The sequence below is a fragment of the Urocampus carinirostris genome, chromosome 20 (assembly GCF_059441175.1).
Source record: "Urocampus carinirostris isolate Australia breed hairy pipefish chromosome 20, RoL_Ucar_1.0, whole genome shotgun sequence".
In the NCBI taxonomy this organism is placed as follows: Eukaryota; Metazoa; Chordata; class Actinopteri; order Syngnathiformes; family Syngnathidae; genus Urocampus; species Urocampus carinirostris.
Window position 1 is genome coordinate 23,807,664 of NC_142368.1, and position 14,585 is coordinate 23,822,248.

Sequence of the window (14,585 nt, forward strand, 5' to 3'; positions counted from 1 at the left end):
AAAGTAGAAGGACAAAAACGGTACATACAGTGGACCTTCTACATTCAATATTATTTGTTCACAGATCAAACTTGTCATTTTCCCCATAGGAAATAACTGAAAACCAATCAATCATCCTGGTTAAACTTAAATAGTTAGAAAACACATCCAAACAGTAATTGAACATAAAAATGGAGTACAGTGATGGCTCTAAATAAGAGATGAATTTGTTCCTGGTTCGTGCTCATAACTAGAATTTAGTATCTCGAATGAATTTTTACCCATAAGAAATAACAAAAATCGCTCCCCTACTTACGACCATTGGACTTACATTAAACGGTACAACATTTTTTTCGGGATGTAGAAAAATATCTGGACATTGCTGTAAGTTATGTTTTGTGTGCACCTTTTTCCGAGTACAGGACATTACTGTAGTGCTTCTTTCCAACGCTACTGGCATGTGGTGGCGCTGTGAGAGGTCACCCAGCATCCACCCCAAAGAAGAATTTCGGCGACTACTTCCTAGTTCGTGTGTAAGCATATTACGTGCACTGTATCTCTAAAACGTTGACGTTTTTTTGTTTAATATATCGTGCATCCATTCAATACGGTTGGTGTAAGGGGTAAAGAAGTGGCGAGCCATTTCTTTTGAAATGAAAGTGGAATAAGAAAGCTTGATGCGGTTGAAAAAAATGATTAGAACCCTTTTTTTCGGCCACTTTTTACACGGAGGAGGACCTCTTGAAGCGCATCTTCCAAAAGTAAGTTCAATGTAACTTTAATAATATTTATAGAGCATATTATTTTATGGTATGTTTATTTTTTAGTACAAAACAATACAGGTTGCTTATACAAGCCTTAAACATACTTATTTAAACCTTAAGCATACAAAATATATCACTGAAGCCACTTACGAACAAATTTGCGAACGATGGTCCAGAACATCTTGTTCCTAAGTAGGGCAGCGTCTGTAATCTGAATGTGGCCTCCCAAAATGGTTCAAGGTAACCAAAATAGCTAAAACAAATACAAATTCAAATACTAATTGAACATGAAAATACAGGAATAAGTTAAATAAGAGTATATTTAAGAAATAAACTACGATTTAATTAAGAGAAATTACCATGGAGGAAATCGGTGGTTTCTTATTTTATGAGTCCTAATTGTGCTTTACTTTAGAAACAACAGTGGCATTAACACACAATGCCAAGTTTAGACGAACTTTTATAGGCTAGTGGCCCGCCAGCGTTGTCTTCTAAGCTTTAGTTAATGTACTGCATGGCTTTTTTCCCCAAAATATGTCTGTCTCAGTTTTCTGTGGAATATAACTTTCAAAAATTAATAAAACAAAGCGCTGTGTAAACTCCTATTAGTATCTACTCTTGACGCCCAACCAGAGAGTGTATGCAAGTCCATTTAAAGCACTCAGCCCTCTAGTATTAGCGCCTGGAAAGTCTTCTAACTTGGATGGTGTACGTCAAGGTAAATTTTTGCTCAAAGACATCTTGTACCTCTAATTTCTCGTAACTGGAGTAACTTGTATGTAGAGGGGGCAGCTGCATATATAAAGGAAGTTTTCAAAATGGTGCGCTTCACACAACCTAATGAAGTGCTACCTGTAAGAATGAAAACACTCCTGAGGAAATAGTTGGGGATTAGCTTACGACGGCAAAACATCTTTCAGCTTCATGCGGGACACATCGTCATAGAGCGCCACAGAAACTACTTCCTCCATGGGGCAGATGAGGCCGTATTCCTCGCACCCATGTTCAATCACCAGAGGGTCCGACTTGTGGGGGTCGAACATAATATTGTTGGGCGTCACGATGAGTACGCCGCCCACAACGCCCTGCAAAAGAAGATATGATATCACTGCTGCGTTCACTGATGTCGGTGGGAAAAGAAATAAAAATGTCACAAAAAAGCTCCCCTTTTTATGCACTTTTTTTTGTCACAAAACTTAGCTGCATGTTCTAGCTCAGGGGTCACCAACCTTTTTGAAACTGAGAGCTACTTCACGGTTACTGAATCATACGAAGGGCTACCAGTTTGATACGCTCTTCTGAAATAACAAATTTGCTCAGTTTGCCTTTAGTTATACATTATTTATAATGATTAGTAATACTCACCTATGTAAAGACACTGATCATGTTAATGATTTCTAACAATGATTATCAAAAATGACAACAAGGTGGGAAACAGATATCAATATTCAACACTTTATCTCTATTAATCACAGTATTTGTTACATTTTCAGATGATCACTTACATCACTACATTTTAGCAAAAAATATCCCATTTGCACAAGCCACTGACATGCCCTGTTAACAAATCATGAACTATGTTGCAACATGTTTCAAAAAGTTAACAATTATGTAATGTTAAACAAAATCAACTTACATATTTTTAAATATGTAATACATTTTTTATTTCACATTTTGAACTAATGGCCAAGTCTGTGTTATGTTTAACAAAATTATAACTTTTAAATGTCATGAACACACTTTTAAATTGAACACAATTCTTCAATATTTTAATTCAACTTTGCCATGGCACTACCATGTTGTCACTGACTACATCTGGTATCCGTCCTTGGTTAGTGGGAAGACTGGCATTGCATGCTGTTCACCAGTGTGTTGTAATCTGGTGTGTAACTTGACACTGCAACTGTGAGTGAGTCTCTCAGATGTGCATCAGTGAGGCGTGTTCTGTGTTTGTTTTTGATGAAGTTCATGTCAGAAAATGCTGATTCACAGAGATAGGTTGAGCCAAACAGGCTGGCAACCTTCATGGCTGCTGTGCATACTCCACTGTACTTCTCTGTGTCAACAAGGCGCCAAAAGTTTGGTGCAGCCTGGTAGGCTTTGAGATGGAGATCATTTTGCAATGTTATAATTTCAATCTCCACCTGTCCAGCATCCAAGTTGAACGTTGCACTTAACTGCTCAGCAAAGCATGTTGTGTCCCCATTCATGAAAGGGTTGGAAATGAAGAACACACATGGTTCAAGCTGATGAAGGTCACAAAACCTATTCTCAAACTCTTGCCCAAGTCTGTTTATTACTTCAATGTACTTTTCTGCCACTTTTTCAAATGTCTCAGATGCAGAAGCATTGTCTTTCAGCACTGACTGCACAGAGGGAAAGTGCAGAACTTTTTTTCTCTGTAAATCTGCAGAGAATGCATTCATTTTGGCTTTAAATGCATTTAAAGCACTTATCATATCGACAACAGTCTTACCTTTGCCTTGCAGCTGGCAGTTCAGGAGGTTTAATTTCCCAGTAATGTCCACCAAAAATGCAAGGTCAAGTGTCCACTCTGTGTCCTCTAGCAGTGAGACATCTTCGCCTTTGGACTGCATGAACTCTTTGATTTCACGCAAAAGAGACAAAAAACGATGCAAAACTCGTCCTCTGCTGAGCCATCTGATTTCTGTGTGTAGCAGTAGGTCCCCATATTCTGCTGACATCTCCTCTAATAGTACCTTGAAAATCCTGTGCTGCTTTGCTTTGGAGCGGATGTTGTTTATGATTTTCACAACGGGAGTCATCACGTGCCCAAAGCCGATCACTTTCGCACACAACGCCTGCTGGTGAATGATGCAATGGTAATGCAGAAATTTGGGGAAGTCTGGGTCACGTTTACAGTGAGCGATGAAACCTGTCTGTCGGCCGACCATAGCAGGAGCCCCGTCTGTTGTCACCGCTACCAGCTTTTCCAATGGCACCTTTTTCTGCACGAAAAACTCCTTCACCGTGTTATAAATGTCAACTCCTCTCGTAGTTGTCTTTAAGGGCAGTAGTGTCAGGAGTTCTTCTTTTGTGGAGAAATCATTAAACACCATCCGGATAAAAACCAATAACTGCGCTGTACTGCTGCTGTCCACGGACTCATCGCACTGGAGGCTAAACCACTTGCACTTCGCCAGATCCTGCTCCAACTGATCGACCAAGTTACTGGACATAGCTGATACTCGTCTTGCCATCGTAGATGCCCCCAGTTGGACGTCGGAAAGAGTGGAGATTAGGTCGCTTCCATTTTTCTCGTCTTTAAATACAGTGTTAGCAATTAATAACATCGCTTCTTTGACAACTTCTCCATCTGTAAATGCCTTTTTTTTCTTGATCAGAAAATGTGTAGCTCTAAACGAGGCTTCGGTTGCTTTTTGTGAGTTTTTGGCCGGCCTCGTAAAAAAAGACTGTTGCTTACCCAGAGCGGTCTTTAGCTCACGGGCTTTTTCTGCCCGTAGGGCGCTTGCAGGTGGATATTTATCATGGTAGCTTTTGTGACACGTATTGAAATGTCTCTCCACATTGTGCCGTTTTGCTGTCGCCACGGTCGTCCCGCAAATCAGACACACGCAGGTTTCTTTTACAGTCGTAAAAAAGAACTCCTCTTCCCATTCACTGTGAAAGAGATACGTTTTCTTTCTTTTTTCTGCCATGTTTTTGGGGTACGAAAGTGCATACAGCGCCCGCTAGCTTACTCTCCACATCCCACAAGCTCTACTTTACTGCCCATAGGTAAATATTGTGCGCGTTAACCTTAAAGTATTTTTAAGATAGTATTTTTTAAATCTATATACATACAAGTGTGATTAAAAAAATAATAGCAACAGAACAAAATTAATTTTTAGACGCAGCTCTCTATGAGATGTGCTATTTTTGGAACAGGCCCGCGGGCGACTCATGTGGTCCTTGCGGGCGACCGGGTGCCCGCGGGCACCGTGTTGGTGATTATACAAACAAGCTAGAATCTAGCTAGAAGGCTGGCAACCCTCGGCTTAATGAGTCGCATGCAGCTCTTTAGCTCTGCGCAGGGGTTCCGCTTTTCCAAAAATGTTTACAAATTGAAAAGAATTCGGGGGAAGGGGGCGGGGGGGATTTTGGTTTTAATGTAGTTTCTGTAAGAGGATAAACATGACACAACCACTTTTAACGTTTTCCAATGCTGTAGAACGTGTAGAATAAATAGTACATTTCAACAACGAGCTGGTGCGTTGTTAAACTCCCGCGCATCGCTCTTCTGCTTTCCTCTTCATAATAATATACAAACATGCATTACATGTTATTACTAGGTTGTAATTATTAGAAGTAGTGTTAAAATAAGCTCAGTCAACCACCAAAACATCTACCTTGTGTAAACTCCCTGGGTGAAAAAACAAAACAAATAATATAAAATTTAATCCAAGAAAAAAACAAAATACGGTTGTACACAGAAGGAAATAAAAATAGAATAAACAAATAAGAATTATACTAAACTATTAGTAAAAATAATGCAAAATAAGATTTTTAAGTAAAAACGAGTGTAAAACAGAATTAAGTATTAATTTCTAAGTAAAAATGTACTGCATTCACATTTATTCATTTCATTCAGTCTTGTTTTTTTTATTTATTGGTTTAATTCAATCCATATACAGTATTTATTTTTGTATCATTTGCACATTTGTTTTGATATTCACTGTTTGAATCTTAATTTTTTTTAAACGCATGTCAAATGGGAAATGTACATTTTTTTACATAATGTCGCCTTTTTTGTCATCCATAATGTAGTGCTACATTGTGCTTTGAGGGCGCCGAAAACTATAATTGTTTTTTTCAATGGGACTATTTTAGAAAAGTAGTGTTCTGATTTAGTTCTTTATTTTCTGTAATCCAATAAAAGAGACAGTGTGTAATATTTAGTGCCTCCTGCTGGTACAAAAAATGTGATTCAGTTAAAAAACATTGATTTGAATACTAGGCAAAAATAAATGAACTATCAAACAAATGTTTCTATTTAAAAAAAAATCACAAGTTGAGAAATGTGTATTTATTTTAAATAGTGAAATCCCTACCGCTGTGCTCTGTGGCACTGGTTTTCGTTCACATTAGACAATACAGAGCCATTTAGTGGTTAAATATTACTCACTGGGGCTTTAAAGAAAAAATCATACATTCAGGAGTAATTACAATTCAACTGAAATATTGTAAGTCTTCTAATATTTTAACATTGCTGATTAGGGCAAAAACTGACAATGCAAGACATTGTTATTTTTTTTAAGCATTACAGAAAACAAATACATGTCACAACATTGTAATTTTCTGAAGCAGTCCTGTATGCTAAAAACAAGTCGAGTAGCATCCTTTGCAAAAATAATTTGCTTAGAAAAGTAGCTTCTTTAGTGCTGAAAATTTGCGTTCTCCTCTGCAGCTCTGAAACGTAGCGCCGCTATTTTCCTTTAAGCCTCATTTTCACAAAAGCCACAGAAATTTTTTTTTAAAATGCAAGTGGTGCATTATGTTTTTCTCCTGCGCATTGAGGCGTTTTAGACCCAGTGTGATTTATAACCTGTAAAAAACATAGGTGACAAAGCAGGAAGCTAATATTAGGGTTCGTGCATCTATTTTAATGGCCAAATTCAGGCACTTTTTAAGGACTATCAAGCTAATTTTCCAATTTCTCCAGTACCATTTATCAAAGGGAAAAACATTATTTGAGATTGATTGCCGTTATCATTATTGATCCCACAACACAAATGATGTATATCAAGGTGGGTGTAACCCAAAAAAGTCAATTCTTCTAGTTTTATTATTTTGCATTTGATGCGTAGTCTATCGAGTCAGACTGTTGAATGCAGCAGCAAAAAAAAAAAAAACACTAACTACTAGCTTCTGTTTGTGAACTTATTCTCACCATCCCATCAGTGAAGTACTTGCAGCTCATCTTAATAAATTTAACTGTTGCCGGGCTCTCATCCTCTGAATTCGGAGAGAGCTGGCGTTGGAGGACCCTTGCAGTCATGCAGTCCGGGCTGTCCCCCTGAATGCCGGAGAAAAAAAATTAAATTATCATAGCATATCCATGGAAACATTATACAAAGACCCCTTGCTATTTCACGCTTCAGTTATTGCTGGTTCACTCCTTCGCAGATTTTGAATTGAATTGATTATGTCTTTGTTGTCATAAATATAATTGTATCCTGCATTGTGTTCAGTGGGGACGGATAAGGGAGAGAGCTCTGTTGTTGGGTGTGTGTGTGTGTGTGTGTGTGTGTGTGTGTGAGCGCGGCCATGATAGGCTGGTATATGATGTCAGTCAAACAGCGGGCAGGCGCGCCTACGTAAACAAAGTGGGAAGCATTGCGACGTTATTTTTTTAATGGCTCATTACATTGAAAATAAATTTATCAATTAAATTGTCCTCTGCGGATAATCAACAGAATGGTTGAGCACCAGGACATGCTTCGTGGATTATTATGGGGTTCCAGAAAAAACTCGGGCAGCGTCTGGGAGAAGGCAAGAGTGGTGCTACTGGTAAGGTGTACTGGTAACGGCTAGGCTAACAACTCTTCGAAGCCACCGCTGCGAACCCTGTATCTTACCAGGTCTATTAGCCATTAAATGGACGACCTGGAGCCAGATCTTGTGGAAAACCACTTTAATCAGGACATTTTTATTTTACTCATTGCGGAGATCTTTCTTCATTCAGGGACACTAGATGGCCACACCCTAAATTGCTTTCTTACACTGAAAGGGGAAGCCATTCAATCTTGTTTTACTGTATAATGACAATAAAACCATCCATTCAACTGCAATTACATTATGTGTTGTGTGTTTTTTATTGTAGATTTATGGTTGTTATTTTGTTACCATTGTATACCCTCAGTCTGTAATGACGTCATCTCGAGGTAAGTTTAACCCTTTAGGGGCTTTTATAAAGGTGCGATGCTCCTTCGTGAATTTTCACTTTTTGCGGGTGGTTCTGGTCCCTATTAACCAAAAAAAACGTGGGATCTCTGTACAGACATTTTTTGACTTACATGAGTCATCTCCAACGAGGAACTGTTTGTTTGAGGGTTGGAGTCCGCCTCAAACCGGAGTTCATTCTCGCTCACATCAGGGACAAAAAGTTTCTATGACAGCAACAATGACGCCGGTCACCAAATTTAATCGGAGAGAGAGGGATTTGAATCTTCTTACCTGGCCAGGGTAGACGCTGTGACAGAAGAGCTTGTTCAGCTGCACCAGTTTGTTTGGGGTGATGTTGAAGTTGAGAGCAATGCTGTTGAGGGAATCGTTTGGTCCAACCTGGATAACATTCATTGTGTGTGTACTGGAACTTGAATGAGACAGTGTTGTACTTTTTTTAACTTACAATAAACTCCACGGTGCCTGGTGGCCTTTTCTTCTCCCGCTTTGCCAATTTTTTATTTTTAAAGCCATCTGCTGCGAGTAAGACAAAGAGAAAAACCAATGAGGCGTCAGACAAGTCAAAGTCAACACAGGACACTTTTTTTTTCAAAATAACTAATTAATCTGATTTATTGCAGCCTGCAGCTAAACAACATGAAGTCCATTACATTTATTTGATCCAACTTTCCCTGCTTTGTATGAAAAAAACGTTTTTGTGTTGTTCTGAAGCAGGAGTCATATGCACAGTTCATTTGAAAAAAATTATGCAATTTCTATGGTCTAAAGAAAAATGAGCCATTTTCGGGGTTGTTTTAAATAGATGGCACAGTGTTGGATCAAAAAAGTGGATGCTGGTATAGATTTATTGAATTATTAGAAGGTAATTATTCAGCGTATTTCCACTGATTTCTTAAGAAAAAAAGAAGACCACAAAGCAGTTTTTCAGTTGGCTTCTTTTGTCACCCGACTGCCACATTGAAATCCACCTCACACTTGAGTTGTCCACAACCAGGTTTTGCATCACTGTTTATGTCATAGCAAATTTCAACTCAAGAAGGTATGCACAGTGAATCAATACCAGAACCTCTAAGTTGTGAGAAAAAAATGATAAATGCTAATAACGTGCAGCAAAGACAACCATCTAACAATTATTTAAATGTGTGATACTATATAAAAACATAAGTAAAGAAAACACTGCGCCTTGTAATCAGGTACAAAGAGTTGCCTGCCCCAGTTCTCCCCATTATGTAACAAACCTCCCACCTACACGTACAGTTAACATAGACATTGATTATTTGACCCATGACAAAGTCCGCAGTCAGCATTTAGAAGAATACTCTCTCCATGCCCTCCACTACCCCCACCATAAAGACGAGAAGCAAGACTAAGCTTTAAGAAAGCGATCGGCATCCAAGAAAAGGGCCGCTTCAACGGACACTGGACCCATTTTACACAACTTGCGTTGAATGCAGACTGCTAATAATAGCTGAAGCGTTAGCTTTATAGAGCTTTTTCAGTGATGAGCTCGACTATAGACCTCAAGGAAAGTCGAGGAAGTGAATCGAAACTGAAACGGACATGATAGCATTAACCTGATGGAAGTGAAGCAGCAAATTAGCAACTCTATACCAGTGGTTGTAATTAGAGCTAAGATTTATGGCCCGAACCCGAACCCGAGGCAATTTCGGGCCGGGTCGGGCCTGAAATGTCAGTCATACGGTCGGGTCGGGTCGGGTTCGGTCCTGCTTTTTTTTTTTTTTTTTTTTTTTAAATTAATTAATAATGTGTTAAATGTTCATTAAAAATATATACTTAAACTATGTATGGATACTAGACCAAGGAATACTTGTTATAAAATAAATAATTTGGATAAAACGGAGAAGGAGCTGTAATTGCTTTTAACGGAGCCAGAGCATGCTCTGTGCACGTGACGTGACGTGAATGCTGTCCTCTTAATAATCTTCCCCTCCGCAAATTCGCGTGATTTTGGCCTGGTATCCCCGATATGGAGTCGGACCAACAAGAAGTTAAGGATAAACTCAAAAGAGGAGAACTGACGAGGAAAACGCACTCTGGTAAGAGTCAAGTGTGGAGCAATTTCAAATTGATAGTAGAAAATGATACACAGACTTGCGTTGGCTTCGCTGAGTGTCAATGTGGCAATTTGCTCGCATACGATAGCAAAAAGACTGGGACCTCGACGCTGATCAGACATTTAAAAAGCTGTCCTGGCAAAAATAATGAACGTCAGACATCTATATTATCATTTGTCCCAAAGACAGTTATTATAATTAGCTCGCTTTATTGTTTTAATAAGCGTTTTATATAGAATACGATCGGGGGGGGGGGGGGGGGGGGGGGGGGGGGAATTTTCATAGGAGTCGGAAAAGGGCACAACACGTCGTCAACACCCCCTCAATGAAAGTGCGCTAAAATCTTAAGGACGTACTACTACTGCTGCTGTGGATTATGGCCCAATGATCAAGTCGTCAAAATGACGGACGCCCTTAAATGTTTTCGCTACCTCGAAAAAAAACCCGTCAATGACAGATTGTCGCTTAATGTGACATCTGCAGTGCAGACACAGAAATATAAAAGATGTAAATGTTTATACAGTTTTATTTAACTTAGGCCTAGATGTTGTAACAAAAGGCAGAGTTTAATTTGTTATCATAAATCACCCCTCCTTATAAATAAAATATGTAATTTCGGGCCCCTCGGGCTGGGCCAGCAAATCCAGTTAATTAGTCGGGCTCGGTCCGGGTCGGGTTTATTACCCCTCGGGCCTGCGTCGGGCTCGGGTGCTTTTTTTGGGCCCGATCTTACCTCTAGTTGTAATGCCCAAATTAAAACATGGTATCAATTAGTAGTGTTCAGCAAGAAAATAAATCATTGTATTAATTTATCAACTAAAACTTTGATCATTTGAAAATTTTCTGAATTGGAAAATCGTGGGTCGGATTTTATGAGTTCAGTTCAAATTATGTATGCCGTCTGACCTTTGCCTCCTTGGCCCATGGGGCCAAAAAAGGCAGACATCTATGGCCTTGACCCCTCAGTGAGGAGGCCTGGCGCACTCCAGCCACTAGGCTGGGTTTGCTCATCTGTCTCTCTCTCTCTTATTCCCTCTATCTCTCATGTTCTCTCTTTCTCTTGTTCTCTCTCGGTCTCGTTCTCGCTCGACTGAAAAAAAGCATGATGGAGTCAAGGGATAGAGGGATCTTTCAGTGGGGGGAGGGCGCAGAAAAATACATAAGCTACCGTAGAAACGTGCAGGTTAAGAAGTTTGTATTTATGTTATCTAGAGGGAGTTGACACTTTTAATTTGTGTTAATTTATGTTTTAAAGTAGGCAGCAACAATAAATAAATACAAGTATTTTCCTTTGTAAATTAAAGGGACACTAAGCGTTATTTAGCGCCTAGTATTGGTAAAAAAGTAATTCATTAAACAAAAAATATTGATTTGAACAATATGAAAAATACACAAACTATCACAAAAACGTGCACATTTTTGAAATAATCCTAGGTCAAGAAATTCTATTTGATTTTACATAACATGAGCCTCATTTAGAGAAAGCTGACATGATTGTCCGCCTTCTTGCTGCTAAGGGTACCCCAAAGAATCAAAAACCTTGTTGAAAAGCTGGGGAAATTTTTTTTTAAATAGAGCGGTTTGGTTACTTTGAGTCTCCATGGTTTGTATTCTTCCTTTTGCTTTTAGCACTCTTTTTCTGTTGCAAGACACAATACAGTGATATCTAGTGATCAAATAATACACAATGTCCCTATAAGAATATTACAGTTACTATTATAGTAGGTATGACTAAAGTTTGTGTTAAAAATGTGTTTTTATTGTCTGAACATTTTGTAAGTGATGCATTTTTTACAAAATAAATTGATATTAAAACAAACAAAAAAAAAAAACGTATTTGCTTTCTGTGTTAGATTGCTGCTAAAAGGAATCTGCTCACTGAAAGGTGACTTTTTGTAGCCTACTAATTACAACAGAATGCAGGATATGGGTTACGCAACATCCCGATGAGGTAATTCCAGCAAACGGCTCAGAGAACACAGAAACTCTGTTTTTCATCACTCAGCACACAATCAAGTGAAAGTGACAGAAGGAGAAATAAAGCAAACCCAATCAGAGGAGGTTAATTGGAACTGACAGCAAATGAGTATATTCCAGAAGCCTGTTTCAAAATGATACTCACTGGAGGAATCTTTACCTGATCCGATGTGCGTTTTTGGAGTTGTTGATCTCGGCAGGCTGGCTCTCCTGATGGGTTCACTGTCATTTGGGACATCCGGGAAGGCGATGACCGCCTCATTCACGCTTTTATCCGATTGGCTTTGCTTGAGTTGTCGTCGCCTCTTTAGCCTGGCATGTACAGGGAGTGAAGAATTATTAGGCAAATGAGTATTTTGACCACATCATCCTCTTTATGCATGTTGTCTTACTCCAAGCTGTATAGGCTCGAAAGCCTACTACCAATTAAGCATATCAGGTGATGTGCATCTCTGTAATGAGAAGGGGTGTGGTCTAATGACATCAACACCCTATATCAGGTGTGCATAATTATTAGGCAACTTCCTTTCCTTTGGCAAAATGGGTCAGAAGAGGGACTTGACAGGCTCTGAAAAGTCAAAAATAGTGAGATATCTTGCAGAGGGATGCAGCACTCTTAAAATTGCCAAGCTTCTGAAGCGTGATCATCGAACAATCAAGCGTTACATTCAAAATAGTCAACAGGGTCGCAAGAAGCGTGTAGAAAAACCAAGGCGCAAAATAACTGCCCGTGAACTGAGAAAAGTCAAGCGTACAGCTGCCAAGATGCCACTTGCCACCAGTTTTGCCATATTTCAGAGCTGCAACATCACTGGAGTGCCCAAAAGCACAACGTGTGCAATACTCAGAGACATGGCCAAGGTAAGAAAGGCTGAAAAACGACCACCACTGAACAAGACACACAAGCTGAAACGTCAAGACGGGGCCAAGAAAAATCTCAAGACGGATTTTTCTAAGGTTTTATGGACTGATGGAATGAGAGTGAGTCTTGATGGGCCAGATGGATGGGCCCGTGGCTGGATCGGTAAAGGGCAGAGAGCTCCAGTCCGCCTCAGACGCCAGCAAGGTGGAGGTGGGGTACTGGTATGGGCTGGTATCATCAAAGATGAGCTTGTGGGGCCTTTTCGGGTTGAGGATGGACTCAAGCTCAAATCCCAGTCCTACTGCCAGTTTCTGGAAGACACCTTCTTCAAGCAGTGGTACAGGAAGAAGTCCGCATCCTTCAAGAAAAACATGATTTTCATGCAGGACAACGCTCCATCACACGCATCCCAGTACTCCACAGCGTGGCTGGCAAGAAAGGGTCTAAAAGAAGAAAAACTAATGACATGGCCTCCTTGTTCACCTGATCTGAACCCCATAGAGAACCTGTGGTCCCTCATCAAATGTGAGATTTACAAAGGAGGGAAAACAGTACACCTCTCTGAACAGTGTCTGGGAGGCTGTGGTTGCTGCTGCACGCAATGTTGATCGTGAACAGATCAAAGCACTGACAGAATCCATGGATGGCAGGCTTTTGAGTGTCCATGCAAAGAAAGGTGGCTATATTGGTCACTGATTTGTTTTTGTTTTGTTTTTGAATGTCAGAAATGTATATTTGTGAATGTTGAGCTGTTATATTGGTTTCCCTGATGAAAATAAATAATTGAAATGGGTATACATTTGTTTTTTGTTAAGTTGCCTAATAATTATGCACAGTAATAGTCACCTGCACACACAGATATCCTCCTAAAATAGCTAAAACTAAAAAAGCCCCACTCCAACTTCCAAAATATTCAGCTTTGATATTAATGAGACTTTTGGGTTCATTAAGAACATGGTTGTTGTTCAATAATAAAATTAATCCTCAAAAATACAACTTGCCTAATAATTCTGCACTCCCTGTACTTGCAATGAAAAAGTTGAAACTTTCTTACAGGGTTCCTAGAGCCTTAAGGCAAGTTGAATTCAAGATTTTTTCATACTTTTCAAATGCGTTTTGAAATCAAAATTAAGACAAGGTCGAAAAAAAAAAAAAAAAAAAAGACAACAATTCAAACCCCCCCCCCAAAAAAAAAAAAAAACTCACAAAAACATTACATGAATAGGAGGCAATTTAAAAAAAAACGTTTTTTTTAAATAAATTACCTTATATCTATCTACCCTGGTCATATCCCTCGAGAGGGTTGACCGACAGCAAGACAAACGCATACAAAAACAAAGAAAATTAAAAAAAGGGAAAAAAAAACCACACACACACACACACACACACACACAAAGATTTTTTTGACTGTGGCCAACCCAAATGCCCAAACACCCAAACAAGTTAAACACCTCGGCACCCAAGTTGGTCATGCTTTCGTACCTCCAGATGAAACGGGACACAAGAAAGCGGTTGGTCACTCGGGTCAGGGTGACACAACACACTCCTCTGTTCAACAGCAGGGCCCGACAGCTTTAACTGGTTTACCACTGCCGCATCATACGGGTGCCCTGCCCATCCCTTAGAACGCGTCTTAACATCCCATTATCCTTTTACAACACCTCTCCACTCATTCCTATCACCAACAAGAGCTCTAGCTTTCACTAGATTTAGACATCTTTCCTGCAGTGCACTTATAACACCATCCATCCACCTCAATCGTGGCCTTCCTCTTGGTCTCCTTCCATTTACTTCTGCTCTGTAGATCCTCTTAAACATTCGCTCCTCATCCATCCTCTCCATGTGTCCATACCAACCAAGTACTCTCTCATCCACACGCTTGCTCAGTTCCACTACTTGTGTTGCTCACAATTTCATTTCTCAAATCTATCCAATCTTGTCACTCCTAAAGTACTCCTCAAACACTTAATGTCTAAAACATTTACATCATTACAAATCGCA

The 14,585-nt window shown here is 39.5% G+C and overlaps 2 protein-coding genes across 10 annotated transcripts in view; both read right to left on the reverse strand.

Moving 5' to 3' along the window:
* The window catches only part of ncoa7b (nuclear receptor coactivator 7b), a 37,879-nt gene that overhangs the window by 14,248 nt on the left and 9,046 nt on the right, over window positions 1-14,585 (reverse strand). For 6 of the 8 annotated variants that reach the window (XR_015848195.1, XR_015848194.1, XM_088324398.1 and 3 more), the window contains 6 exons: window positions 11,868-12,034; window positions 8,116-8,183; window positions 7,941-8,048; window positions 7,781-7,873; window positions 6,655-6,780; window positions 1,644-1,828 (listed from right to left, as the gene is read on the reverse strand). Coding sequence is in view for 6 of the 8 variants with exons in the window: in XM_088324398.1 (XP_088180524.1) it covers window positions 1,644-1,828; window positions 6,655-6,780; window positions 7,781-7,873; window positions 7,941-8,048; window positions 8,116-8,183; window positions 11,868-12,034 (747 nt within the window). In the remaining 2 variants the exon portion in view is untranslated. Of the gene's footprint in view, window positions 1-1,643; window positions 1,829-6,654; window positions 6,781-7,780; window positions 7,874-7,940; window positions 8,049-8,115; window positions 8,187-11,867; window positions 12,035-14,585 lie in introns of all 8 variants that reach the window. The other 2 variants (XM_088324400.1, XM_088324399.1) reach the window with 2 other exon arrangements.
* LOC148346663 (general transcription factor II-I repeat domain-containing protein 2A-like) lies at window positions 1,967-4,705 on the reverse strand. 2 transcript variants are annotated; one of them, XM_088324404.1, is made up of 2 exons: window positions 4,189-4,705; window positions 1,967-4,026 (listed from the first exon to the last, which is right to left on the reverse strand). In XM_088324404.1, the coding sequence occupies exons 1-2, from the start codon at window positions 4,421-4,423 to the stop codon at window positions 2,576-2,578; spliced, it is 1,686 nt and encodes a 561-aa protein (XP_088180530.1). In that variant the 5' UTR covers window positions 4,424-4,705; the 3' UTR covers window positions 1,967-2,575. The 2 variants fall into 2 exon arrangements, with proteins under 2 accessions (XP_088180530.1, XP_088180529.1); XM_088324403.1 differs by having other exon boundaries at window positions 1,967-3,150; window positions 3,220-4,705.

Excerpts from the sequence above, each read along its gene's own strand:
- LOC148346663 (XM_088324403.1), bottom strand. The coding sequence starts at position 4,423 with ATGGCAGAAAAAAGAAAGAAAACGTATCTCTTTCACAGTGAATGGGAA. Across the intron at positions 3,151-3,219 it reads CTGCCAGCTGCAAGGCAAAG|ATTTACAGAGAAAAAAAGTT; the intron begins GTAAGACTGTTG and ends CATTCTCTGCAG.